The sequence below is a fragment of the Lampetra fluviatilis genome, chromosome 5 (genome assembly GCF_964198595.1).
Source record: "Lampetra fluviatilis chromosome 5, kcLamFluv1.1, whole genome shotgun sequence".
Classification (NCBI taxonomy): Eukaryota; Metazoa; Chordata; class Hyperoartia; order Petromyzontiformes; family Petromyzontidae; genus Lampetra; species Lampetra fluviatilis.
In genome coordinates this window covers 4,259,603-4,285,584 of record NC_136279.1, presented here as the reverse complement: position 1 = coordinate 4,285,584, position 25,982 = coordinate 4,259,603, and the positions used below count along the sequence as shown (strand labels likewise).

The 25,982-nt window shown below is 55.0% G+C and overlaps 1 protein-coding gene across 2 annotated transcripts in view; it reads left to right on the top strand.

Moving 5' to 3' along the window:
- LOC144932436 (nucleosome assembly protein 1-like 1) overlaps nt 1–25,455 on the top strand; it is a 77,518-nt gene extending 52,063 nt beyond the window's left edge. Inside the window, exons 9-14 of one of the 2 annotated variants that reach the window (XM_078856497.1) lie at nt 8,519–8,658; nt 17,670–17,815; nt 18,086–18,258; nt 18,685–18,720; nt 22,205–22,252; nt 22,979–25,455. In XM_078856497.1, the coding sequence (XP_078712623.1) occupies nt 8,519–8,658; nt 17,670–17,815; nt 18,086–18,258; nt 18,685–18,720; nt 22,205–22,252; nt 22,979–22,987 (552 nt within the window). In that variant the 3' untranslated portion in view covers nt 22,988–25,455. The remainder of the gene's footprint in view (nt 1–8,518; nt 8,659–17,669; nt 17,816–18,085; nt 18,259–18,684; nt 18,721–22,204; nt 22,253–22,978) is intronic. The other variant, XM_078856496.1, reaches the window with a different exon arrangement.
- Nucleotides 25,456–25,982: the final 527 nt, after the last annotated feature.

Here is a 25,982-nt window from a genome sequence, read left to right as displayed (position 1 = left end):
CGACCTGTATACTTACTTTCATTAATTGGTTGAAAACATTATTCATATGTCGAGGACTGCAGAGCTTGGGCAATCGTTCCTCGTGCCAACTCCACCCGTCTGGCTGCTGTTGCCTTCCACCTCGTGTCTGCGGATCCACGGCGATTGTGCGATGCGGTTTTGCACGAACACGACTCTATGTAAAACTAAACATCATTATTAGTAGTGGTATTATCATGCATCTGCTTTATATATGTAAACACATGCACACCGTGAGCTCGTGTGGCAGGTGTTGGCTGGATTGTTACTTCGCAGGGCGGGTGAGAGGTGGCAGTGGCTTGGGGGGGGAGGGGAGGTGTGGGTTGTCTTCATCCCGCAGTAGACAGAGCACGCACGCACACACTGGCGTGCGCGTGCCATATCACAAATCCGGGAGCCCATCTGTTGGCACGGCCGAGGATGGGGCGCTCCTGCAGGGTCATTGCAGTCCGTTGACAATTAATTTCACGCACGGCTACCTGATCCCATGTAGATCACATTACATTAAATAGACCTCGGCGTCGCTGGCATCCGTCCAGGGTACAGTGGCCCACTTTTGCGTGTGGTGTGGTGCAAATATATGGTGCATGTATACACACACGCACGTTGTATTGTGTGTTCGCGCGCTGCGCCACGACCCGGGTTCGATTCCCGCTCACGGTCAACACCGGTGACGATTATCTAAACCGATCCTGGGCCTCCCCTAGGTCGACTCAGCCTCAATTGAGTACCTGGTGCGGTGTGTAAACATCGCCACTGGGGAGACAAAGGCGGTCGGGCGTCGCGCTGACCACCCACCCCCTCGTGTGCCGTGCCGGCCTTCATAGGTGCTCGCTAACAGCACTTGCACCAGCAGTGTGTTGAGGCTGTAAGGGGGATCTTTGTCCTTAGTATTTGACCACACTTCGCCATGCTGGTGAGTGCGTGTCGGTGTGCCCACTACGCACAGCTCCACGCGGAGTTGGAAGTTCCCCAAGCCGGCAGGACATTATCCAAATGGTGCTGTGCATGTTGCGAGTGTGTGCGGGGAGACAAAGGTGGCCGGGAATTACTCTAGCCACACCAGGGTCGCGTGGGGCCGTCCATAAATGACGTCACGCACCTAGGGGATGGGGTCAGACATTTGTGACGATGTGTGACGACGGGGGGGGGGGGGTGACGTCATATAAAAATGCGCAACTTTAAATAAATATAGACAACACGTTCTACTTAATTAAATATACTTTTCAATCAATGTTGTCTCCTACAACATCAGAGTGCAGCGCCACATTAATTACGCACGACAATGACAATAGTTTAAAGCGATTTGAAGCATGTTTTATTGGGGGGGGGGGCAGAGCTTTGTGACGTCATATTTGAGGGGGGTCTGACTTTTTGTGACGCCGTGTGACTGGGGGGGGGGGGTGGGGTCAAAAATCGTCCAAAATCGCGTGACGTCATTTATGGACGACCCCCGTGCCACGTCTGTCTTGATAGGTGCTCGCAAACAGTGCGTGACCCCCGACAGTCTCCACGTGTACGCGGGGCGTTGACGTACGTGGGCAGCGGTGGCGTAGTTGTTAGCGCACTGCGCTACGGGCCCGTGACCCGAGTTCAATTCCCGCTCACTTTCCTGCTGTGGATTAAACAATAATCATCATAATGATCCATACAATGTAACCGGTGTTGGCCAAACATCCTGACTCTGAAAACAATATCAGCGGATTACTCAATTGGGATTCCACACCGGCAGCGACATCGCCACCCCAACCCCCACCAACTGCCAACATTTTGGCAGGCACCTGGGTAAAGACTCGTCATAATAGATCATTAAAAATAAATAATTACAGTCGACTTTCGATAATCCGGGATAATGTTTTGGGGGAGGGCAAGGGGTGACCCAGATGAAACAAGATAACTAGCGCGCCGCCTGTAAATTCTACCTTCACCAACGATGCAACGTCGTTGAAGGCGCGGTACAACACAATGTGGCCGCGTGTTAGTGTCACACATTTTTCATATTTGTTTCACGAATCGGTTTACTTGCCGCCCGCCTGCCCGCCCGCCGCCACCGTCATCGCGTTTGCCGTCACGTGACCCCGGAGTTCACCGACCCGACGATCCTCGACGAGTGAGGAGCGGCCGAACAATGAAACTTCCCGCTTTGGGCGTGTAAAAACTTCCCGCTTCGGGCGTGTAAAAACAGCAACACAAACATTATCTCAACTTTATTTATATTTTTTGCGGACCGGGTAATCCACCAAACGGATTACCGATTATTGAACTGTTCCAATCAGATGATTTAATTATTTATACTGCAGGAATCCCATGAGCTATAAAGCTATTTTTTTCCACGGATGTAGCGGTGGGCATTGCTGCTCTCTTCGCCAGGGTTACGGAGCAGATTCCGCACCATCCCCCCCAAACCCCCCCCAGGGTGGTAATTGAGAGAGAGATTTTAGTGGGCGGCCTGCGTCTTAGGAATGCCAAGCAGCAGCAGAAGCGGCGGAGTTTTGCAGCGCGGGGCAGCGATGGCGACAGATGCCGCGGATTGGGTCCCACGCTGCCGGAGCGGCAGCGCGAGGCATCGGTGGGGCGGGGTTTGCGTGGGCAGCAGGAGGAGACAACGTGGGTCACAACGCACACCCCCAAACAAAAAAAAAGCCTGCCCGTGCTCAACGTGGGTTTAATTACCCAGAGCTACCGTGCACGTTACTTAACGTTGCGCATTGATTGCAGAACAGTGCCCTTCGTTCACGGGCGGCGGAGAGCCGTGAGTAGCGGTGTGGGCTGGCCGTGCGCCGTCATTGTCAAGCGCGTTCGTTGAAAGCGAACGCGGCTTTCGCAACGTGGCTTTGGGCCCCCACGCAGACCAAGACCCGCGTTCACCTTCGTAGACGTCCGTTAAAGCGAATGCCGTTCTTGTAGAGCAGGGGTGGGAAACTTTTTTTCTGCCAAGGGCCATTTGGATATTTATAACATTATTCGCGGGCCATACAAAATTATCAACTTAAAAATTAGCCTGTTATATTTGGTCAAACATTGAATTCACTCACCCCTAATGTGATGGCTGCAACTGCTTCTCTTTGGTGAGGCGTGTGATGTTAGCTGGTATTGATGGCGCAACTCGCAACTGCTTTTCCAGGTTTGCTCCTAGATTTATTGAATTTCGAGTCCCGCCTGCGGTTGCCTTGGCAGGGCCACACCAAATGATTTTGCGGGTCTTATATGGCACGCGGGCCGGATGTTCCCCACTCCTGGCGTACAGGGAAGCGTTTACAGTGGTCCTATTGACAGAGATATAGATACGTACGCGATACGTATTGTTTGATGTTGACTACCTCGCCTGGTACGCAGGAGGTCGCGGGTTCGATTCCGAGCCTGACGCCTGCTGTGCATTTGGAGTTTGCATGTCTCCCGCTCTCTCTCCCCGTGGTCGTATGGATTTTTCTCCGGGTCCTCCGGGTTTTCCCTCCACATGCAGAAACATGCATTTTGATTGATTGGCTGCTCTCCATTTCCCATGTGATTAAGCCACTTCCTTGACCTATCAATTGTGGTCGAGGTCGTTTCTGAAAAATATCGACATAGCTCGGTGCGCCTTAGCTGGTAAAATAAAATAAATGTTTAGTTTATAGTTTAGATTTCAACAGAAATCTACCCGTGTGGAATGAAGTCCCACGCTGGTGGAATGACGCCTGATGGGAAATGTGGCCTGGAGAAATATAGCGCGGGTCATGGAATACCACGGAGGTTACGGCGGGTAATGATACGTGCAGAGATCAGAGATGCGAATGTACATCGACATGAAAGGACAGTTGCGCCAATTGAGTGTATGTAGGTTACGGCAAAGAGAAAAAAAAATAACAAACTTGCTGTAAACACCTGGAGGGGTCGAACACACCCGAGAAAAACATAATTCGTGGCCGTGTAAAGAAGTCACATTTTGCGAATACCTGCAGAAATTTTTACCATATAAGCATAGGTTTTACTCTTTCTGACAATAAAACAGGAGGTGTTAAGGTTTTGAAACACTAAATAGAAACCTTTTGCAAGGAATCATGTCTGCATTAACCACACGCGGTACTTGTTGTGAACATGCAAACAAACATGCTCTGGTCATTGAAACTGATGGGCCTACACCAGAGCCAGCCTTCTTTAGGGCCTGGTCTCAGCCTGATGGGAAATGTGTCACTGGTGAGGCTGGTGAGGCTGGTGAGCCTCACCAGTGTCACGAGTGAGACTGGTGAGACGCACCAGTGAGAACTTTTTCATGTCTACAGAAAAAATGTCAGCTGCTCCGTGCACCAACACAATGCACGGAGTGCGCGTGGCGGTTAATTGGTCGGCGTGGGCGGATATGCGACGGTCGGACACGTGACTCGGTTCTGCCCTGCGCGGTTGGCCACATACGGTTGCAAAACACATAAGTTCAACACACATAACAATAATCCATTGCCCGTTAATGGGTGCTGACTTTCCGCACGCACGCACGCACGCACGCAAAACAAGGTTGTCTCTGGTAAAACCCGGCAGAACGGTGGCCAAAGAAATGCCTGATGGATTGTGCCCGATAATGAACACAGCCCAATTTTCTAATATATATAATACAGCTGATGGATATTATAGCTGTCCCTCTGCTATACATAACGGAACTAACCGCTGCCTCTTTGGCACCGCATTCGATGGAAGTCGATAGATTCAGACGATGACAAACTGGAATTTAAATTCGCCATCCCTGGAAAGATCGCGGCCGATGCTGATGATGATCACCCAGTGGCATGAGCCATGATTCGCGCGACGGGAAAACGGCATGGCTACAGCATTGTAAACGTCCCATTCGAAAAGATCGCGTTTCGCTCCGTGACTCCCTGCGTTTAAAAGTCCGGTTCATGTTCCAGGGTGTCCGATGTGAGAGGTTTTGGGGCTTCTGTTTGTTCTCTGTTCCACCAATAACTAAGGGGACTAATGATTGCCTATTATCGTGATGTCTCAAGAGTTTAAGGGACTTCAATTGATGTTTTTCTTAAGGTCAAAACTTTGTTGCGAAAGCCACGGTTGACCGAACGGTTTGTTTATCATTCTGGACACACTTGGAATTACAATCCAGTGTTTATACTTTTATATGGTGCCCGTCCTTCTGGAATTGTGGGGGTCACGTGGCAGACAGCTGCGGGCAAGGCAGCAATCATCCAAAGTTGTGCCGTACTTCTATGCCCCAGTGCCTGGCCAGCTGAATGAAGTATGCTCAACGTAGCCCCCATGACCAAATTCCAGCGTGCATGTGTACACGTGTACTCTGGAATTTGACACGCAACTCAAATCACAAATTTGGAAATGCAATCAAAATAATTTTGGCAACCCTTCGCCGTGCCAAACATCGGTGGTCGTAGCTGGCGAGTGTACGGGCGGTGCAACTGTTAGGGCCCAGGCACTGGGCTACAAAGATAGAGGGGCGAGGTGTACATGGGACAGGCGGGGTAGGGGTGCATTTAACTCCTTGCACCGGGGTCCCATGCTAGCCACACGACACCCTCGGGTTGCTAACTGTCCTGCTTTTCCCAGGTTCATTCTCAGTCTTCCCGGGACACTTGAAGCTCCCACACTCCCCCCCCCCCCCCACCTGTGTTTGTCACGTGCAGCTCTGCCTTCTCTTGGCACTGCGAGATATGTCTCTTGCTCCCACGGCACGCCCTCGGTGACTCGGTGGGATCGGCAGCCCCGAGCGTCGTCTGACTTCTTAACGTCCGTCGTCCGTAGAGAGCCAACGACCTCGCAGCGCCGCGAGCAGCGAGCCGCGGGGGGGAGGGGGGGGGCTCCAGGGCACTGCGCTGTAGCGAGGTGGTTAAAGGCGCCCCCCCCCCCCGTAAGGAGGCCAACGCCAGGCGGGGGAGTGCGAGCGAGAGGGGCGTGATGCCGGGACTCACGGGGCGCGCGCGAGACCGTAACCTTGAGACGGCGGAGACGCCATCGGTGGCTCGGGGCGTGAACACTGATGATGATGTTCGGTGCGCGGGAGAGAGATGGTGGTGGCGGTGATGATAAGAAAGGTTAAGATGAGGTCGACGATGATCGTGATCAATTAATTTGACAAATATGATTATGCTGATGTTGAGGATTATGCGATATCAGTGATGTGATTGATGGCGATGATGATGACAGTGGTGAGGCTACTAATGAGGATGATAAGAGTGGTCATTATGATGATGATGATGATCAAATCAAACATGGCAATTATTATATTGATGCTACTGGTGAGGATTGTACTGATTATGATAACAATGGTGATGCCACTGATGATGATGGTCATTTACAGGTAGTCACTATGATGGCGTTGATGACGATGATGCCATTCACGGTGATGCGATTGATGGCTATGATGATGATGACGACGAAGGATGAGTGTTCCCATGAGCCCATCGCGAAGCTCTGATTTGCTGCACATATCCTGGGTATTTAATTGGATTTTTAATGGGATTATATTCTCTATTTTTATCCCGATCATCCGTCTCTCTAGCACTGTCCTTTCCATTACATTATATATATATATTCCGCTCCTTGAAATCTCACAAACCATCTCTCTTAAACCGATTTGCAGAGCAACAGAGAAATAGCCCGTCTCGCTCAATCCCACTCTCTGCAACTCTCTCATTCCATCACCATATGTTCACCCTCTATCTCCTCTCCCCTCTCGTCCTCGCTTCTCCCTCTCTCTCTCTCATCTCCACTTGTCCCTCTCGCTCCATTTATTTCCACTCTGTTTCACTGCTCCCTCTCCCTCTCTCTCTCAAGCTCCTGGTATCTCCGCTCGCTCGCACACTCTCACATCCCCTCTCTCTCTCGTTCGCAAATTCGTGAAGCGTTCTCTCGTTCTCTTAACCCTACGACAGGTCTCTCGTTCCCTCTCTATCTCCCCCTCCATCTCCCCTTCCATCTCCCCCCTCTCTCTCCGTCCTCTCTCCCTCTGTCTCCCTCCGTCCCCTGACAAGTTTCATTTCATAGATTGAATCACTTATTGGCATTCGTGAGGGTAATTGTTTGGAATTTCACAACGCAGACAATTACAGCAACTAACCCCGGTTATTGTTCGAGGTAGCCGGTGGCTGAGGAGACGACGATTATGCAGCACTGCGAGCGTGTACATTGCACGCCGCTAATCGTGTGCGCCCGGCGACCCGAGTTCAGTTCCCAGCCACGCCTGAGTCGTCCGTAGCGAGCGGTGTCAGAAACCCGTCCTTCACCAAACTGTTGCACTGAGCGGCGTGGTGAAGTATGGACGAACAGAAAGCCACGACCGGCACGTGGGGGGGAGGGGGGTGTGGAGGCCCCGTCGTCCCAGCAGTAAATCGACAACGAGGCTGTACGCGTGTATTTTTTCTGCGGCGCGCAATGTGCGTGGTGCACGTGTTGTGTGAGCGACACCCGCGCACGTGGTGCACGTGGTGCACGTGTTGTGTGAGCGACACCCGCGCACGTGGTGCACGTGGTGCACGTGTTGTGTGAGCGACACACGCGCACGTGGTGCACGTGTTGTGTGAGCGACACCCGCGCACGTGGTGCACGTGGTGCACGTGTTGTGTGAGCGACACACGCGCACGTGGTGCACGTGGTGCACGTGTTGTGTGAGCGACACACGCGCACGTGGTGCACGTGGTGCACGTGTTGTGTGAGCGACGCACGTGTTGTGCACGTGTTGTGTACGTGTTGTGTGAGCGACACACGCGCACGTGGTGCACGGTGAACCATTGCGATGTATCGACGACGCCGCCTTACGACGGGACAATATATAATCAGCTGACATTTCAGACAATGGCCCTTCTTCAGATGGGAGAGAAGCGAGAGGAGAAGAGAGAGAGAGGGGGGGGGTAGCAGATTTGTAGTCGGATATTGCACTTTGCACCGCGGGTCCCCTAGAACACCACAAGGGCGTTTTGGAGACAGTTCACGGTGGGGGGGGGGCGGTGGAGGGGGCGATATTCATCAGTGGTGCTTTTTTTCCCGAGTGATGACCGTTCAACCCCGTTGCACTGACCGCTCACGACGCGCAGGCCTTCTGGTCCGCACTCGCCATGGCTGCCCCTTTGACGGCGGACAAAAAATAAAACCGCGTGCGTTTTCAATGCGACACCGCGGGTTCTTGGCGCCCCACGTCGTTCACGCATCCCCGAGCTTTAGAGGTGGCTGCGCACGAACCGTGGACGCGAGTCGAGTTCGGCGAACGGGCGACGCAGCTTTTTCTCATCCACGCAGACCATGTTGGGCCCTGTGGACAGAGAAAAGTGTAACACAAACATGACGAAATGTGCAGTGGACACTTCCGGGCGATCTGCCCCATGGATCGCGATGATGTGACGACGACGATGATGGACGCGTTTTTTTTTCAGGAACGCATCTGCCCGTAACGGGTCCAGGGAATATTCCTCTTATCTGCGTTCTTTTCCTTCCCAATCGCTCTCCCCCTCTCCCCCCCTCTCACCTCGCTCTCCCCCCGCCCTGCTCCCGCTCTCTGCCACGACGCCAGTCGTTCACCCTCGAGTTCCACTTCTCAGGTAACGAGTTCTTCTCCAACGCGACGCTCAGGAAGACGTACGAACTGCAGGCGACGCCCGGCGACACGCAGCCCCTCGCCTACGACGGCCCTGAGATCGTGGCCTGTCAAGGGTGAGTGCAGCGCCCAGCGCTCACCCCACGCTCGCCCCACACTCACCCCTCGCTCACTCCATGCTCACCCACGCTAACCCCACGCTCACCCCACGCTCACCCCACACTCACCCCACGCTCACCCCATGCTCACTCCATGCTCACCCCACACTCACCCCACGCTCACCCCATGCTCACCCCTCCCTCCCCCAAGCTCACTCCATGCTCACCCCACACTCACCCCACGCTCACCCCATGCTCACCCCTCCCTCCCCCAAGCTCACCCCACGCTCACCCCACGCTCACCCACGCTCACCCCACGCTCACCCCACGCTCACCCCATGCTCACCCCACGCTCAACCCATGCTCACTCCATGCTCACCCCATGCTCACTCCACGCTCACCCCACGCTCACCCCACGCTCACCCCACGCTCACCCACGCTCACCCCATGCTCACTCCACGCTCACCCCACGCTCACCCCACGCTCACCCCACGCTCACCCACGCTCACCCCATGCTCACTCCACGCTCACCCCACGCTCACCCCACGCTCACCCCACGCTCACCCACGCTCACCCCACACTCACCCCACGCTCACCCCATGCTCACTCCATGCTCACCCCACGCTCACCCCATGCTCACTCCATGCTCACCCCACGCTCACCCCATGCTCACTCCACGCTCACCCCATGCTCACCCCACGCTCACTCCACGCTCACCCCATGCTCACCCCACGCTCACCCCACGCTCACCCCACGCTCACCCACGCTCACCCCACACTCACCCCACGCTCACCCCATGCTCACTCCATGCTCACCCCACGCTCACCCCATGCTCACCCCACGCTCACCCCACGCTCACCCCACGCTCACCCCACACTCACCCCACGCTCACCCCACGCTCACCCCATGCTCACTCCATGCTCACCCCATGCTCACTCCATGCTCACCCCACGCTCACCCCACGCTCACCCCACACTCACCCCACGCTCACCCCACGCTCACCCCATGCTCACTCCATGCTCACCCCACGCTCACCCCATGCTCACTCCACGCTCACCCCACGCTCACCCCACGCTCACCCCACGCTCACCCCACGCTCACCCACGCTCACCCCACACTCACCCCACGCTCACCCCATGCTCACTCCATGCTCACTCCACGCTCACCCCATGCTCACCCCACGCTCACCCCACACTCACCCCACGCTCACCCCATGCTCACTCCACGCTCACCCCACGCTCACCCCACGCTCACCCCACGCTCACCCCATGCTCACTCCATGCTCACTCCATGCTCACTCCACGCTCACCCCACGCTCACCCCACGCTCACCCCACGCTCACCCCACACTCACCCCACGCTCACCCCACGCTCACCCCACGCTCACCCCATGCTCACTCCATGCTCACCCCACGCTCACCCCACGCTCACCCCACGCTCACCCCACGCTCACCCCATGCTCACCCCACGCTCACCCCACGCTCACCCCACGCTCACCCCACGCTCACTCCATGCTCACTCCACGCTCACCCCACGCTCACCCCACGCTCACCCCACGCTCACCCCACACTCACCCCACGCTCACCCCACGCTCACCCCACGCTCACCCCACGCTCACCCCATGCTCACTCCATGCTCACTCCATGCTCACCCCACGCTCACCCCATGCTCACCCCACGCTCACCCCACGCTCACCCCACGCTCACCCCATGCTCACTCCATGCTCACCCCACGCTCACCCCACGCTCACCCCACGCTCACCCCATGCTCACCCCACGCTCACCCCACACTCACCCCATGCTCACCCCACGCTCACCCCACGCTCACCCCACGCTCACCCCATGCTCACTCCATGCTCACCCCACGCTCACCCCACGCTCACCCCACGCTCACCCCACGCTCACTCCATGCTCACTCCATGCTCACCCCACGCTCACCCCATGCTCACTCCATGCTCACCCCATGCTCACCCCACGCTCACCCCACGCTCACCCCATGCTCACCCCACGCTCACCCCACGCTCACCCCACGCTCACCCCACGCTCACCCCACGCTCACTCCATGCTCACTCCATGCTCACCCCACGCTCACCCCACACTCACCCCACGCTCACCCCACGCTCACCCCACGCTCACCCCATGCTCACCCCACGCTCACCCCACGCTCACCCCATGCTCACTCCATGCTCACCCCACGCTCACCCCACGCTCACCCCACGCTCACCCCACACTCACCCCATGCTCACTCCATGCTGACCCCACGCTCACCCCGCGCTCACCCCACGCTCACCCCACGCTCACCCCACGCTCACCCCACGCTCACCCCACGCTCACCCCACGCTCACCCCATGCTCACCCCACGCTCACCCCACGCTCACCCCACACTCACCCCACGCTCACCCCACGCTCACCCCAACGCTCACCCCACGCTCACCCCACGCTCACCCCGCGCTCACCCCGCGCTCACCCCGCGCTCACCCCACGCTCACCCCACGCTCACCCCACGCTCACCCCACGCTCACCCCGCGCTCACCCCGCGCTCACCCCGCGCTCACCCCGCGCTCACCCCGCGCTCACCCCGCGCTCACCCCGCGCTCACCCCACGCTCACCCCACGCTCACCCCATGCTCACCCCACGCTCACCCCACGCTCACCCCACACTCACCCCATGCTCACTCCACGCTCACCCCACGCTCACCCCACGCTCACCCCACGCTCACCCCACGCTCACCCCACACTCACCCCATGCTCACTCCATGCTCACCCCGCGCTCACCCCACGCTCACCCCACGCTCACCCCGCGCTCACCCCACGCTCACCCCACACTCACCCCATGCTCACTCCATGCTCACCCCACGCTCACCCCACGCTCACCCCACGCTCACCCCACGCTCACCCCACGCTCACCCCACGCTCACCCACGCTAACCCCACGCTCACCCCACGCTCACCCCACACTCACCCCACGCTCACCCCATGCTCACCCCACGCTCACCCCACACTCACCCCACGCTCACCCACGCTAACCCCACGCTCACCCCACGCTCACCCCACGCTCACCCCACGCTCACCCCACGCTCACTCCATGCTCACCCCACGCTCACCCCACACTCACCCCACGCTCACCCCACGCTCACCCCACACTCACCCCACGCTCACCCACGCTCACCCCACGCTCACCCCACGCTCACCCCACGCTCACCCCACGCTCACCCCATGCTCACTCCATGCTCACCCCACGCTCACCCCACGCTCACCCCACGCTCACCCCACGCTCACCCCACGCTCACCCCACACTCACCCCACGCTCACCCACGCTCACCCCACGCTCACCCCACGCTCACCCCACGCTCACCCCATGCTCACTCCATGCTCACCCCACGCTCACCCCACGCTCACCCCACGCTCACCCCACACTCACCCCACGCTCACCCCATGCTCACCCCACGCTCACCCCACACTCACCCCACGCTCACCCACGCTAACCCCACGCTCACCCCACACTCACCCCACGCTCACCCCATGCTCACCCCACGCTCACCCCACACTCACCCCACGCTCACCCACGCTAACCCCACGCTCACCCCACGCTCACCCCACGCTCACTCCACGCTCACCCCACGCTCACCCCACACTCACCCCACGCTCACCCCACGCTCACCCCACACTCACCCCACGCTCACCCCACGCTCACCCCATGCTCACCCCACACTCACCCCACGCTCACCCCACGCTCACCCCATGCTCACCCCACACTCACCCCACGCTCACCCCACACTCACCCCACGCTCACCCCACGCTCACCCCACACTCACCCCACGCTCACCCCACGCTCACCCCATGCTCACCCCACGCTCACCCCACGCTCACCCCACGCTCACCCCACGCTCACCCCACACTCACCCCACGCTCACCCCACGCTCACCCCACACTCACCCCACGCTCACCCCATGCTCACCCCACGCTCACCCCACGCTCACCCCACGCTCACCCCACGCTCACCCCACGCTCACCCCATGCTCACCCCACGCTCACCCCACGCTCACCCCACGCTCACCCCACACTCACCCCATGCTCACTCCATGCTCACTCCATGCTCACCCCACACTCACCCCATGCTCACCCCATGCTCACTCCATGCTCACCCCACACTCACCCCACACTCACCCCATGCTCACCCCACACTCACCCCACACTCACTCCACGCTCACCCCATGCTCACTCCACGCTCACCCCACGCTCACCCCATGCTCACTCCACACTCACCCCATGCTCACTCCATGCTCACCCCACGCTCACCCCATGCTCACTCCACGCTCACCCCATGCTCACCCCACGCTCACCCCACGCTCACCCCACGCTCACCCACGCTCACCCCACACTCACCCCACGCTCACCCCATGCTCACTCCATGCTCACCCCACGCTCACCCCATGCTCACCCCACGCTCACCCCACGCTCACTCCATGCTCACCCCACGCTCACCCCACGCTCACCCCACACTCACCCCACGCTCACCCCATGCTCACTCCATGCTCACTCCATGCTCACCCCATGCTCACTCCATGCTCACCCCACGCTCACCCCATGCTCACTCCACGCTCACCCCATGCTCACCCCACGCTCACCCCACGCTCACCCCACACTCACCCCATGCTCACTCCATGCTCACTCCATGCTCACCCCACACTCACCCCACGCTCACCCCACGCTCACCCCACGCTCACCCCACGCTCACCCCACGCTCACCCCATGCTCACTCCATGCTCACTCCATGCTCACCCCACGCTCACCCCACACTCACCCCACGCTCACCCCACGCTCACCCCACGCTCACCCCACGCTCACCCCACGCTCACCCCACGCTCACCCCACACTCACCCCACACTCACCCCACACTCACCCCACACTCACCCCATGCTCACCCCACGCTAACCCCACGCTCACCCCACGCTCACCCCACACTCACTCCATGCTCACCCCACACTCACCCCACACTCACCCCATGCTCACCCCACACTCACCCCACACTCACCCCATGCTCACCCCACGCTCACCCCATGCTCACCCCACGCTCACCCCACGCTCACCCCACACTCACCCCATGCTCACTCCATGCTCACTCCATGCTCACCCCACACTCACCCCACGCTCACCCCACGCTCACCCCACGCTCACCCCACGCTCACCCCATGCTCACTCCATGCTCACTCCATGCTCACCCCACGCTCACCCCACACTCACCCCACGCTCACTCCATGCTCACCCCACGCTCACCCCACACTCACCCCACACTCACCCCACGCTCACCCCATGCTCACTCCATGCTCACTCCATGCTCACCCCACGCTCACCCCACACTCACCCCACGCTCACCCCACGCTCACCCCACGCTCACCCCACGCTCACCCCATGCTCACTCCATGCTCACCCCACGCTCACCCCACACTCACCCCACGCTCACCCCATGCTCACTCCATGCTCACTCCATGCTCACCCCACGCTCACCCCACGCTCACCCCACGCTCACCCCATGCTCACTCCATGCTCACCCACGCTCACCCCACGCTCACCCCATGCTCACCCCACGCTCACCCCACGCTCACCCCATGCTCACTCCATGCTCACCCCACGCTCACCCCACGCTCACCCCACGCTCACCCCACACTCACCCACACTTACCCCTTGCTTACCCTACACTCACCCCACGCTCACCCCATGCTCACCCCACACTCACCCACGCTAACCCCAAGCTCACCCCACGCCCACCCCACGCTCACCCCACACTCACCCACACTTACCCCTTGCTTACCCTACACTCACCCCACGCTCACCCCATGCTCACTCCACGCCCACCCCACACTCACCTCACGCCCACCCCACGCTCACCCGAAACTCACCCGACACTAACTCCACTCTGAGATGATGGTGATGATGGTACTTTTAGCTTTTTTTGTAAGTGTCAAACCATTGCCTTTCTCCACAAAAGAACCCATATTTTCCTTTAAAACGACACCCCCCCCACCCACCCCCCGTGTGTATCTTTAAAATTACTTAGAGATTCTGACCGAGGTCCCCTAATGTGCGGAGATGCCCCGTGGGCGCTTTGTCTCGGACGTCTGCTGCTTTCGAACCTTTAAGGTCAAGCCAGAAGGAACGGCACCCAAAGCCTTTCTCAATTCTTGATTTTGAAGAAAAATAAAAAAAAATCTCCCCGGAGCAGCGCACAGGCGAGAGCGGCGTTCGTCACTCATTTTCAGACATCGTCAGTGCGAGGTGCCTCCACACATTTTAAACCATTGGGCGAGGGGGGGGGAGTTTGACAGCAGCACGATGATGATGATGATGGAGGGGGGGGGTATTGACTCTTTGTGCATTGTCTGGGGGCCACACCACAGGGGCCGCGCTGAAGGCCACCAGGGAGGCCGCCAGTGGCCCATGAGGCCTTGCAATGAGGGGCGCCGGCTCAGAGAGACGTGCACGGGCATGGAGGCAGACACAGACGGAGAGGGGGGGCCACTCAGACGGAACGCTAAGGGGGGGGGGGGGCAGGAGGTTCTAGGCAGACAGAACAGGCAGAGTTCATAGACGGGCGGATAGACAAGCAGACACATTGGGCAGGCAGTCTGGAATGACAGGCAGGTCGAGGGTCGATGACGCACGTGTGTTTGTTAGACTTCTTTCGCACCGTACGTAGCCAACCATGCTAATCGGAGGTGGGGGAGAGGAGGGAGCGGTGGGAAGGACAAGAAGCAACTGGGCAAGAACTAGACAAGGGGAGAGTACATGGACAACCGGACAAACGTGTAGGGGATGGAGGAATACAGTGAGAGCAAGGGAGAGAATATCTCCTCCACCCCACATAAAAAAACACAATTAATCATCCCTCCCCCGGACGAGAGCGAGAGAGAGAGAGCGCGCACACACGCGCGTCAATAAAACACGGCGCTGCGGCACACTTGGAGTAATGCGCTGAAAATACGGACAACGCCGGACGACGCAGCCGTGGCCGCCTTGTTGCTCAGAAAGCTTCGCGACGACTGTGCCAGCGTTGCCGAGCTCTTAGCGGAATGAATTTTTCAAATTGCAGACTCCCGCGATGGCCGCGCGCGCCGGTTACCTAGAGGAGTTGGGGGGGGGGGAGTGGGGATATTTCTGCGCGGGGTGATTCCTGTGTACCCCCATGTACCGCACAAGCGGTTTTTTTGAAGTCTCAGCTCGGTTTGGGCATTGCCCGGAGGAGAGGACACACGGGGGTAGGGCAGCAGAGCTTCCGATCGTGTGATCGTCGGTTCCAAGGTGGTCATCCATCATCAATCATCCATTATCATCATCATCATCATCTATCAATCATCATCAGTAATGATCAGCGTCACAGTCATACCTAATCAGTAATCATCAAAGTGATATTCCATTTGTGCTATCGGTGGGGATGCCGTGGAGATTAATCCGTCCCATTTAGGACCTCTCACAGCGAGCAGAGCGCGACATGACATCACGTCCCCGATAATGACGTCATAATAATTCCCTCTGAAGTTGCCTTCAATGAATGGGTCTCTTCACCCACGTGATCAGACGGTGCGCCCCGATGTGCCTGGCAAAGAGCGTTTGCTGCGTGACAACCCAGCCTACATATTTCATCTTTAGAGCTTGGTATATCCTGAATTATGCACCGAGCACAACAACAACAAAAACTGGTGACCAGGCTGAAATCGTCAATTCACCGCACGGGAAAATTACACTTCAATCACGGGTCCCTAAATGTCAAATATGAAGCCAGGATCTCCGTGGCGGTTCCAATTCAGTCCATCGACATGGCCATTATGAGCCATGCCTTGCACGCACATACACTGTACAGTTTTTTCCTCACTTTATGTGGTAGTAGATGCGTTTAAAAAAACGGGGCACACGAAGCAGCCGCCTGCTAAGTGGCGCGTACAACAGCACGGTGGCAAGATGTTAACTACCTCGCCTGGTTTACAGGAGGTGGTGGGTTTGATACCGACCCTGACGCCTGCTGCTGTATATTTCAAGTTCGCTCTCTCTCCGTGGTCGTGTGGATTTTTTTCCGAGTCCTCCAGGTTTTTCCCTCCACACTTAGAATCATCGTCACGCGTTTTGAGTATTTGGCTGCCGCTATGAATTCCCACACGATGGTGACGATGAGCCACTTTGTCGAGCTATCATTTGTGATCGCCAGGTCGCTTATAGAAAAAGAGCTAAAGAAGCTCAGTGGCCCTTTCCTGGTAAAAATAAAAAATTGGTATTTAGATATATTGATTAATTATCTGCGTGTGATATAAACGAGATCTGTGAGATTTAATGTATCGTAAGTATGCTCGCGTCTGTCGCCAGAGTTAGGTGGTGCAAAGAAAAAGAGTTATATTTAGCTGAACGTGCCTTACCTGGGAAAAAAAAAACGTTTCATAAATACAGGGACTCCTCCACTTATGAACGAGTTAGGTTCCAGAGGTGAAACGTTGTATAATCTCCCATAGATGTAGATGCCACTGGTTCTTCACGTTCTGCAGATGTAGATGCCACTGGTTCTTCACGTTCTGCAGATGTAGATGCCACTGGTTCTTCGCGTTCTGCAGATGTAGATGCCACTGGTTCTTCACGTTCTGCAGATGTAGATGCCACTGGTTCTTCACGTTCTGCAGATGTAGATGCCATTGGTTCTTCATGTTTTGCAGATGTAGATGCCGCTGGTTCTTCACGTTCTGCAGATGTAGATGCCACCACCGCCATCTATTGCTCTGGTGGTTGAACTTACGACTCTCGGTCCGAACAAGCAACTAGACATACGGACCAGGTTTGTTCGTGTCTCTGAAAGTTCGTAAGTCGAATAGTGGAGGAGTCCCTATAGCTTAGTGTGCTTGCCCCGACAGTCTGTTAAGGCTACGGTGGGGGGCCAGCTGGTGTCAGAAAACGGCCGGGGGAATCATCCGTGCGTGTGCTTGACCGTCGCTCTTCCCTCCTTGCCCCTCGCCACTGGCCGTCGCCCGTCGCCGCCGTTGGCGCCCGCGCAGCTGCGAGATCTCGTGGCTGGAGGGCCGCGACGTGACGCAGCGGGTCGTGCGCAAGCGCCAGAAGCACAAGAGCACGGGCAGCGTGCGCGTCGTCACCAGGACGGAGCGCGCAGAGTCCTTCTTCCACTTCTTCAGCCCGCCACGAGGTAACGAGCTAACACCCACGATGAGGTAACAGAGTAACTGCCCTGTAAATGTGGAACGTTGGGGCGACGTTGGTCCAGCGGTTCCTTGCCCCATCATACCGTACGTAGCCAACAGCGCTAATCGGAGGTGCCGGATTTGAATCGCACCGGGGTTGGATAACAATCGCACTGCGCTCGAATTAAAAATCGATCTGGGCGCGTACAGATGCACCTCCACGCTCTCTGTGCCGCCGTCCGTTACCCCCCGGCGTGTTTCTTTTGCTATCCCAGTATCGGACACTGAGTGCGACAAGGAGGACTTCTTGATCCAGGCGATGCTTGCCACGGACTTTGAGGTCGGCCACTTCATCCGCGACCGCCTCGTCCCGCGAGCCGTGCTCTACTTCACGGGCGAGGCCCTCGACGACGATGACGACGATGATGATGACGACGACGATGACGACGTGAGTGAAGGATGCGGCTCACGTCGAAATCCCCCTCCACCGGTCCCTCTTCTCTCCTCCTCTCTCTGTCGGCTGCTCCGCATCGACGGCAGGTCCTCGGCTGCCACCTTGCTCCATCCTCCAGTCCCCAAACGACCCCTTCCCTCGGCTCCCCCTCGCAACGTCCCCGTCCTCCCTCCTCGTGCCCGTCCCTCTCGCTCCGCGAGCTCGCCGACCGAGGCCTGCGACGTGCCGGATCTGAGACTGGCGCTGCCACTAGAGCCGCGTAGTAGCGACGTCTCCCCCATATCCCGCATCCCCCCCCCCCGTCTCCCCCATCTCCCCGCGTGTCACCACGTCACCTGCGACTGCCCCGTCTCCCCGCGTGTCACCACGTCACCTGCGACTCCCCGCGCAGCTAAACTCGGTCGTCTCTCTTGTTTGCAGTACGAGGACGATGATGAAGAGGGAGAAGAGAATGAGGTGAGCTCCCTTTTCCCATTCTCCGTAGTTTCGGAATCGATGACCGAGGCCCAGACCCTACAATTTCTTGCTTATGCCCCCCCCCCCCCCCCCCCGCTGGAGGAAGGACCTCCACCAGCCAGAGAGCCAGAGGAGAGGCCCCCCCCCATCCCCCCACGGGGATGCTGCCACTGGACTTGGAATCTCCGGTCACGGTAGTTAAAACAATTGTGAAATGTTCAACCCCGCAGTACAACAGATGGGCACGACCACAAGTTAGTCGGTCAGCAGGTCACGTACGCTGGGGTGAAGCGTGCGTGCTCCCACCTCGTCCAAAACGCCTGGCCGTTGTTGGAAGAGTAGGCCAAATACCGTATTGATGTGTTTCTGTAGGCGCATCCACCAGTAGTGGCAAGTACACAAATTAACTTCATGGCGGGACCCCAGGGTCCCATAAGCCCCTGGCTCTCGCATAAACTGCGACGCAACGTCATTTCATGTCTGTCGAAGGCGAACGACGCGGCGATCTATTCCTCTCGACGAGCTCCACACGATGCGCTAATCAAAGTTTCAAAGTTGTGTTTCTTCTGCGCATTCGTCCTCGCTGTGCTTGGACGACATGACTTCAGAATGATCCGTGCCAGGTGGGTCGCGGCGTTTATGTGCGCGGTGGGACAGAGTCGCCAAAAACTAATTACATAATTGCGATTTTGACTTCGGTTTATTAGGAACCACGGGGTCCCGCCATAAGGTTCATTTGTTGAACTTATTTAGCGCTGCACGTAGCCAACCGCATTCATTGGAGGTGCGGGGGAAGGACAACAAACTAAACACGAAAGGCAGTTCTAAGGGAATGAGTTTTCAATTTAGGCGATTTAAAATGTGCGCAGACCCCAGTGGATTCCTAACATCAGAAGGAAGAACGTTCCAGACTGCCGCGGAAGCGCAACTGAAAATGCGAGCGACACGATTTATTCTTTGGTGTCTCTCAACACAGACACCAGGTGGCGCTCTCATACATCTCGAGGGAGGTCTTACAAACTTAGCCATGAGTTAACGCGTGGGAGGTTTTCGCGACCAATATTATTCATAAGAGGGGGTTTGGTTTAGATCGCGTGAATATAAATGTGTTGTTAAACCCGCCACCACCCGACACAGCCAACTAGTAAGGTTTGTCACGTAAACAGAACGTGCCAATTAGCAGAGGTGTGGACTCGAGTCATGTGACTTGGACTCGAGTCAGACTCGAGTCATGAATTTGATGACTTGCGACTCGACTTGGACTTGCATAACAATGACTTTGTCCCACCTATGAGATGTGGACTCGAGTCATGTGACTTGGACTCGAGTCAGACTCGAGTCATGAATTTGATGACTTGCGACTCGACTTGGACTTGCATAACAATGACTTTGTCCCACCTCTGCCAATTAGTTACGAGTACAGCACACCGGTTGTGTGCTGGAAAGTAAACCCACAACATTTACAATTTGAGTACGACGTTTCCCCGGTAATTGCAAACAGCCTCTGAATTGTGGATAATTCCTCCTCTTTCTGAGCCATGAGATCATTATTGAAAAAAATCAAACGTCTATTTGGGTGATGCTCGGTGCCTAATTTGCCGTGGAACATATTCCACTCGATTGGAGAGTCTGAGGTCAGCAGCTGATGCCCCATCTGGAGTGTAGTCTCCGCCACAGTTGCGTGGCACTCGTTCCACAAACTTTGGGGGTGACCAGAAGTTTCATTTCAGCAGGAGCTTCTCCACTGCTGATCTCCAGAAAGCATTTACGCCCTCAACCCAGAAGGTATGGCAGCAAGTACTAATTGCAGGGCTCCCCCTTTACCTTGACCTTTATCCAATTATCAGGCTGAGACCATCACTTCACTGAGCGACAACCTGGTTTAACCACCTCGTCTGGTTTGCAGGAGGTTCGTGGGTTCGATCCGGACCCTGACCCATGTATATTTTGAGTTTGCATGTCTCTCTCTCCCCGCGGTAGCGTGGATTTTTCTCCGGGTCCTCCAGTTCTTCCCTCCACATTTTAGAATCAACGTGCGGTTAGAGTATTTGGCTGCTATAAATTACCACACGATAAGCCATTTGGTTAAGCTGTCATTTGTGGCCAGGTTGCTTCTGAAAATGAGCTACAAAGCAGCTTACCTGGTAAAATAAAATAAACTGTTTAATCGTTATGGTTTTTAATCGCGAGTGGCTAGAACCTGGATTTGGAATCCATAGTCTTACACAGTGGTGCTGGCTGAATGTTCTGACACGGCCATTAAAATCCCACTGAGCTGGACAACCATCCCCCTTGCTGTTTTTAATTTCAGTTTTTCTCATTCTTCACTGATACCCCCCCTCCCTCCGCCGCCCCCACCGTGGTAATTATAATTGATCGCCACCAGCTCGGACAGGGCTGCATATAGAGATGAGCACAGGCCCCAATCAGTGCCGGATTAAGCTAGTGCAGGGCCTGTAGCATATGTTATAAAAGGGCCCTAAATAAATGAAAATAAAACATAAATATAAAAAAAGACATTTTTTACTTGCATAGTTAAGTAATTATATTTTTAATTTGCTATACAGCCAGATGATACGACAAATCGCTAACCATAAACACCCAGTGGTTCGTCAAAGTTGAAGGCAGTATAGTACTATTGTAATAGAGCAAGTGCAGAATCACTGAACCGGAATTGACAGCTTGAAAGCATTTAGCGCGGGGCCCTTGAAAGTGCGGGGCCCGTAGCTACTACATATGTAGCTACTTTTGCTACTACGATAATCACACACTGGCCCCAGTGATCTTTCAATTTGGGTCCCCGATTATGCAAGATGATCTATTTCGTAGATAACCCTCCCCCCCGCACTCAATTGATAGGGAGAAATAATAGGGGTTTTAAAATTGTATTGCAAAGCCTATAATTGTCTCCCTCGCCCAGATCGATACACTTATTACATCCTATTAGCACGCTCTCGATACACCCTGTCCAACATCACCGGTCTGATTTGCTTTCAGCATAAGCCGAGGATCGTTAGGAATCAGCGGAATTTCCATAAATGGATAACTCTGTATAATGTTGTCTTTATGGACGTGTCTGTGTATGTGTGTGCTCGCTAACAGCACTTGCCCCAACAGTCTGTTCAGGCTATACGGCAGATCTTTGTCTTTGTACTTAACGGAGCGGAGTGGAAGTGTAGCAGTCAGCGCGCTGCGCTACGAACCCGGCAGCCGCCCGAGTTCGATTCCTACTCACGGCCATCGCCAGAGACGATTATCTGAACCGGTCCTGGGCCGCTCCTAGGTCGACTCAGTCTCAAATGAGTACCTGGTGCCATGTGTAAAACATCGCCACGAGGGAGACAAAGGTGGCCGGGCGTGGTGCTGGCCACCCATCCCTTCGTGTGCCGTGTTGGCCTTCATAGGGTGCTACTCGCTAACAGCACTTGCCCCCACAGTCTGTTATGTCTATACGCTGGGTTGTTTGTCTTTGTATTTAACACAGGAGCTCGATGGGAAGAGATGCAATCAGAATGAGGACACCAAGCCCCAGGTAATAAGGGGGTTTCTCACTTACACAACACATCGTCGTCATCAGTCATTATCCACTGTTGGATGAAGGCCTCCCCAAAGTCATTGCCATCTTCCATCGTCTTCTGATGCAAAACAGGCTCATTTAAATGCCACTCGTTCTCGCTCCCAAATTATTTTTATTGTTTGGGGGTTTTTTTAATCTATTTTAACCAAATTCTATGTATATTGTGCCGTTGTCGACACACGGTAAGGTGAGCAAATTTCCACTTGAAGCTCGCGCAAATTTGCACTGCCCCATGTTCGAGAATGACCTTGGGAACATGACATTACAGAACTACTACAAGTCACGTCAGCACACAATACAAGAAAGTGAGATGGAGCCAAGTTAAGCAATTCAACAAATAATAAACATAGGCATAGAATGGCAGTACACATTGCACGAGTATATACATTTTCACAGATTCGTCGAGATAAAATGTAAGCTGGAGCAGGGGCAGAAAAACGACAACAGAAACAACAACAACCCAAAAGCAGCACACCGAGACAACACAGTCTTTCGATTACATTACACTTTACAATAGAACTCATTGATACTCCCACGGAGGAAAAGGTTGACGGCTTCCAAAGCTACGGTTGCAATTGCGGCCGACCCTCCATCTGGCACCGAAATCGTTCAAGCTCGCGATTCGCGTCGCTCGCGGGAATGGTTTTTAATCCGGGTTTCGTTCTTCTCCCTTCGCACCAGGTGGGGTGAATGAAAACATTTGCTACTCGCAGCAAGAGGAGGAGAGCGGATCTGGATGACGGCCCACGAGGCTTCGGGAGTTACTCTGGACCCCCCCCCCACCACACCCCCACGCTCGACTCTAGCCAAGACACCGCGACGGCGGCGAGGACGCCGACGATGTTTTTGTACACTCTGCCTAAACGAATAATTCACAAAGACAACAACTGTAACACCACTACTACTAACGGTATTTAAATATACTATTTTAATTTAGTCGTGCGTGTGTGTGTGTGTGCGCGTGCGTGCACACGTGCCAAAACGGTCAAAATGTTTTGAGAACGGAAGGGAATTCATATTTGAACCAATTTCATGTTTTATTCTGGTAGGGTGCAGTGAATGCTCAACGTCAACAGCGAACGAGCGGTGAAAAAGGCCTTATTGAACAACGGGAGCGTAAGGGGAAACTGTTGGGGATCGTACATAGGAGCCAAGCAGATATGAGGCCTACCACTGGTCTTAATCACAACTAGCCAACCAGACGCCAACACTAGCGTAACCTTAACCAAACTTCCCAAACAGACACAACAAGCCCGCCCTACCCTTTATACCAGCAAGCTAGCCAATCAGCACCTAACACTTGCCCAAGGGGTTTTGGTCACTAAAATAACACAGAGCAGGCATTTTCTTCGAATTCGGTAGTAAAGAACAATACAACCTCGCTATTTCAAGAGCCACAATGCACGTGAATAATGTCACGAAGCAGGCGCAGGTTGCCGACCCCTGCACTGGCCCTACTCCTGACCACAACCCCTACAGCCTGATCTTCACCTCCTGCACGTCTGTCGGGACGCATTTTCACTTTTTCACGTTGGCGTTTCGCTATTTTGATTTTGACGACACGTGGGCTCGGAGTACATTTTTTTTTGCCAGCCACGCCGGCTTGGCGATGTCGGTAACCCTGTTGACAATCTGCGCGCAGTCAAGTTACACGAGCCGGTTGCTCGCGACTTAGGAAGGCGGCTAGACTGGAGCCCTGTTTGCTGAACGTTTACCTCGACTTGAAGAGTGCTAAACACGCAGGGAGTTGACCTGCTCGAATCAAGTCGGTCAATCGGGTTTGAGTTTTTTTAGTTTTCGCAAAAATATATTTTCCCCCAACTTCATGCCGATTGTGCGATCGACGTCACGTCATGAGAACAAGCACCGGAGTGAAACCCTTTGTGTTTAAGAGGGCGAAGCACAAAAGTGGATGTCACAGAGCTACCTCTGAGATCCCCCCCCTTCCTCCAAGTGACGTCATAAGTTTCGCCGCTGAGAGACGGCGCAGACGAGAGACGGCGCGAGCGGGACAGAACATACGCGACAAGACGATACAAATGGGATGGGGCAGGCAAGGAGGCGATAAACGTCGTTGAAGCTAATGGTGATGTCGCGTCATGAGAGTTGGTCGAAATCTCCGGCGGTGGGTTTTTTTCTGCGAGGGGGGGGGGGGATGTTAGGAGAGGGTGGCGATCCACTACTCACCAGCTACTAAAAGGTGCAAGTGCCAAGCATTGATCCAAGCTTACCTGCAGTGACATTTTTATTTTTTTATTAAAACGTTCTTGTGTCCCATGGAAACAACGATCATCGATCATCTCGGTTCGTCGTCCTCAGGCAGTGGGGTGGAAATTCCACGCTCTCTGCACCGTGCGGGATGAGCCCATCCTTACCCACCGTTGACGTACCGTGAATATCATCCGGTATGTCTTTTAGCGACCCCAGAGGTGTGATGGTGTTCTTTACGATGATGATGATCGATCGTTCGTTAATGCGCTGGGTCTGGGGTTACCCCGGCGTGGGGATTTCAATTTGTGTCCCCGCATTTTTAACTTGCGCCGTTCTTGACAACCCATTACGAAGGAGCAGACGTTGCCTTCTCATTCACACATCTTTCCCTCCATCTCAGCAGCACCGGTTCAACACAAGCAAGCTTTTTGACCGGTTTCGACACACAGTATCTCTTCAGAGAGTCAGGTCCGTTTGAACCGACGTTGATGAACTGCCATTTATTTATAGGCGATGGCCCCTCTTTGTAAGATATGGGTCTCCTATAGTTCAAGCGTCATGGAGAATATAAATAACAATGAGCAGACAATACATCTGCACATAACCTCCTTCACGAGTAATTCTTATTGCAATGGGTAGCTACTACTACTACAATCGTCATCAGCCTCGATCTATCCGCTGCTAGACGAAGCCGAGCTGCCGCCATTCTGCACAATATGGGCGATTATCAAAGATAAATGTCCTCAACTCATATTTATTTACTCAACATATCCCTTTCTCAAAACGTTTTGACACACCATGCGCATATATATATACTGTAATAGGGTCAACATATGTGCTTTGGAAAATGCCTATACCAGTCGAAGTGCATTATAAATGGAGACGTGTGCGCTATGTAGTTACAGTCGCTCGGAAAATGACAAATCACATTGTACTCATTGGGCATTGCTGCTGAACACAATAAACAAGTGTGCACTTACAGGTGCCTCGTGCATGCGCGTGTGTTTCTGGGTGCACATGCACGGTCAAAATGGCGTTTTGGACCAATGACGCCCCAATTTTGGTTCAACGTTGATCCAACGTTGGGCCGTCGTTGGTCCAACGTTGGTCCAACGGTTTTGATGGTCCCAACCTCCGATTAGCATGGTTGGGTACGCACGGGGTCGAAAGGAGTTCTTCAACACATGCGTACACATGCCAACGTTGGCCTCAACATTGGCATGTTTCACTGGGTATATACGGCACAGGGGTGGGAAACCTACGGTCATCGTTTTGTATGACCCAACAGCCACTTGAGGCCTTCCACTTCAATACAGCTCGCAAATAATATTTATCCATCACTCCAAGCCATCTTAGTAGCACTAGTCAGGCACTAGAGAGGGACATTTTGGACCCAGCAACAAAATTGTGTTACTAATTTTATGCTCGGGTCACTTTTGCCAGTTTCTGCCACCATCTTGGATTTTAAAAAATG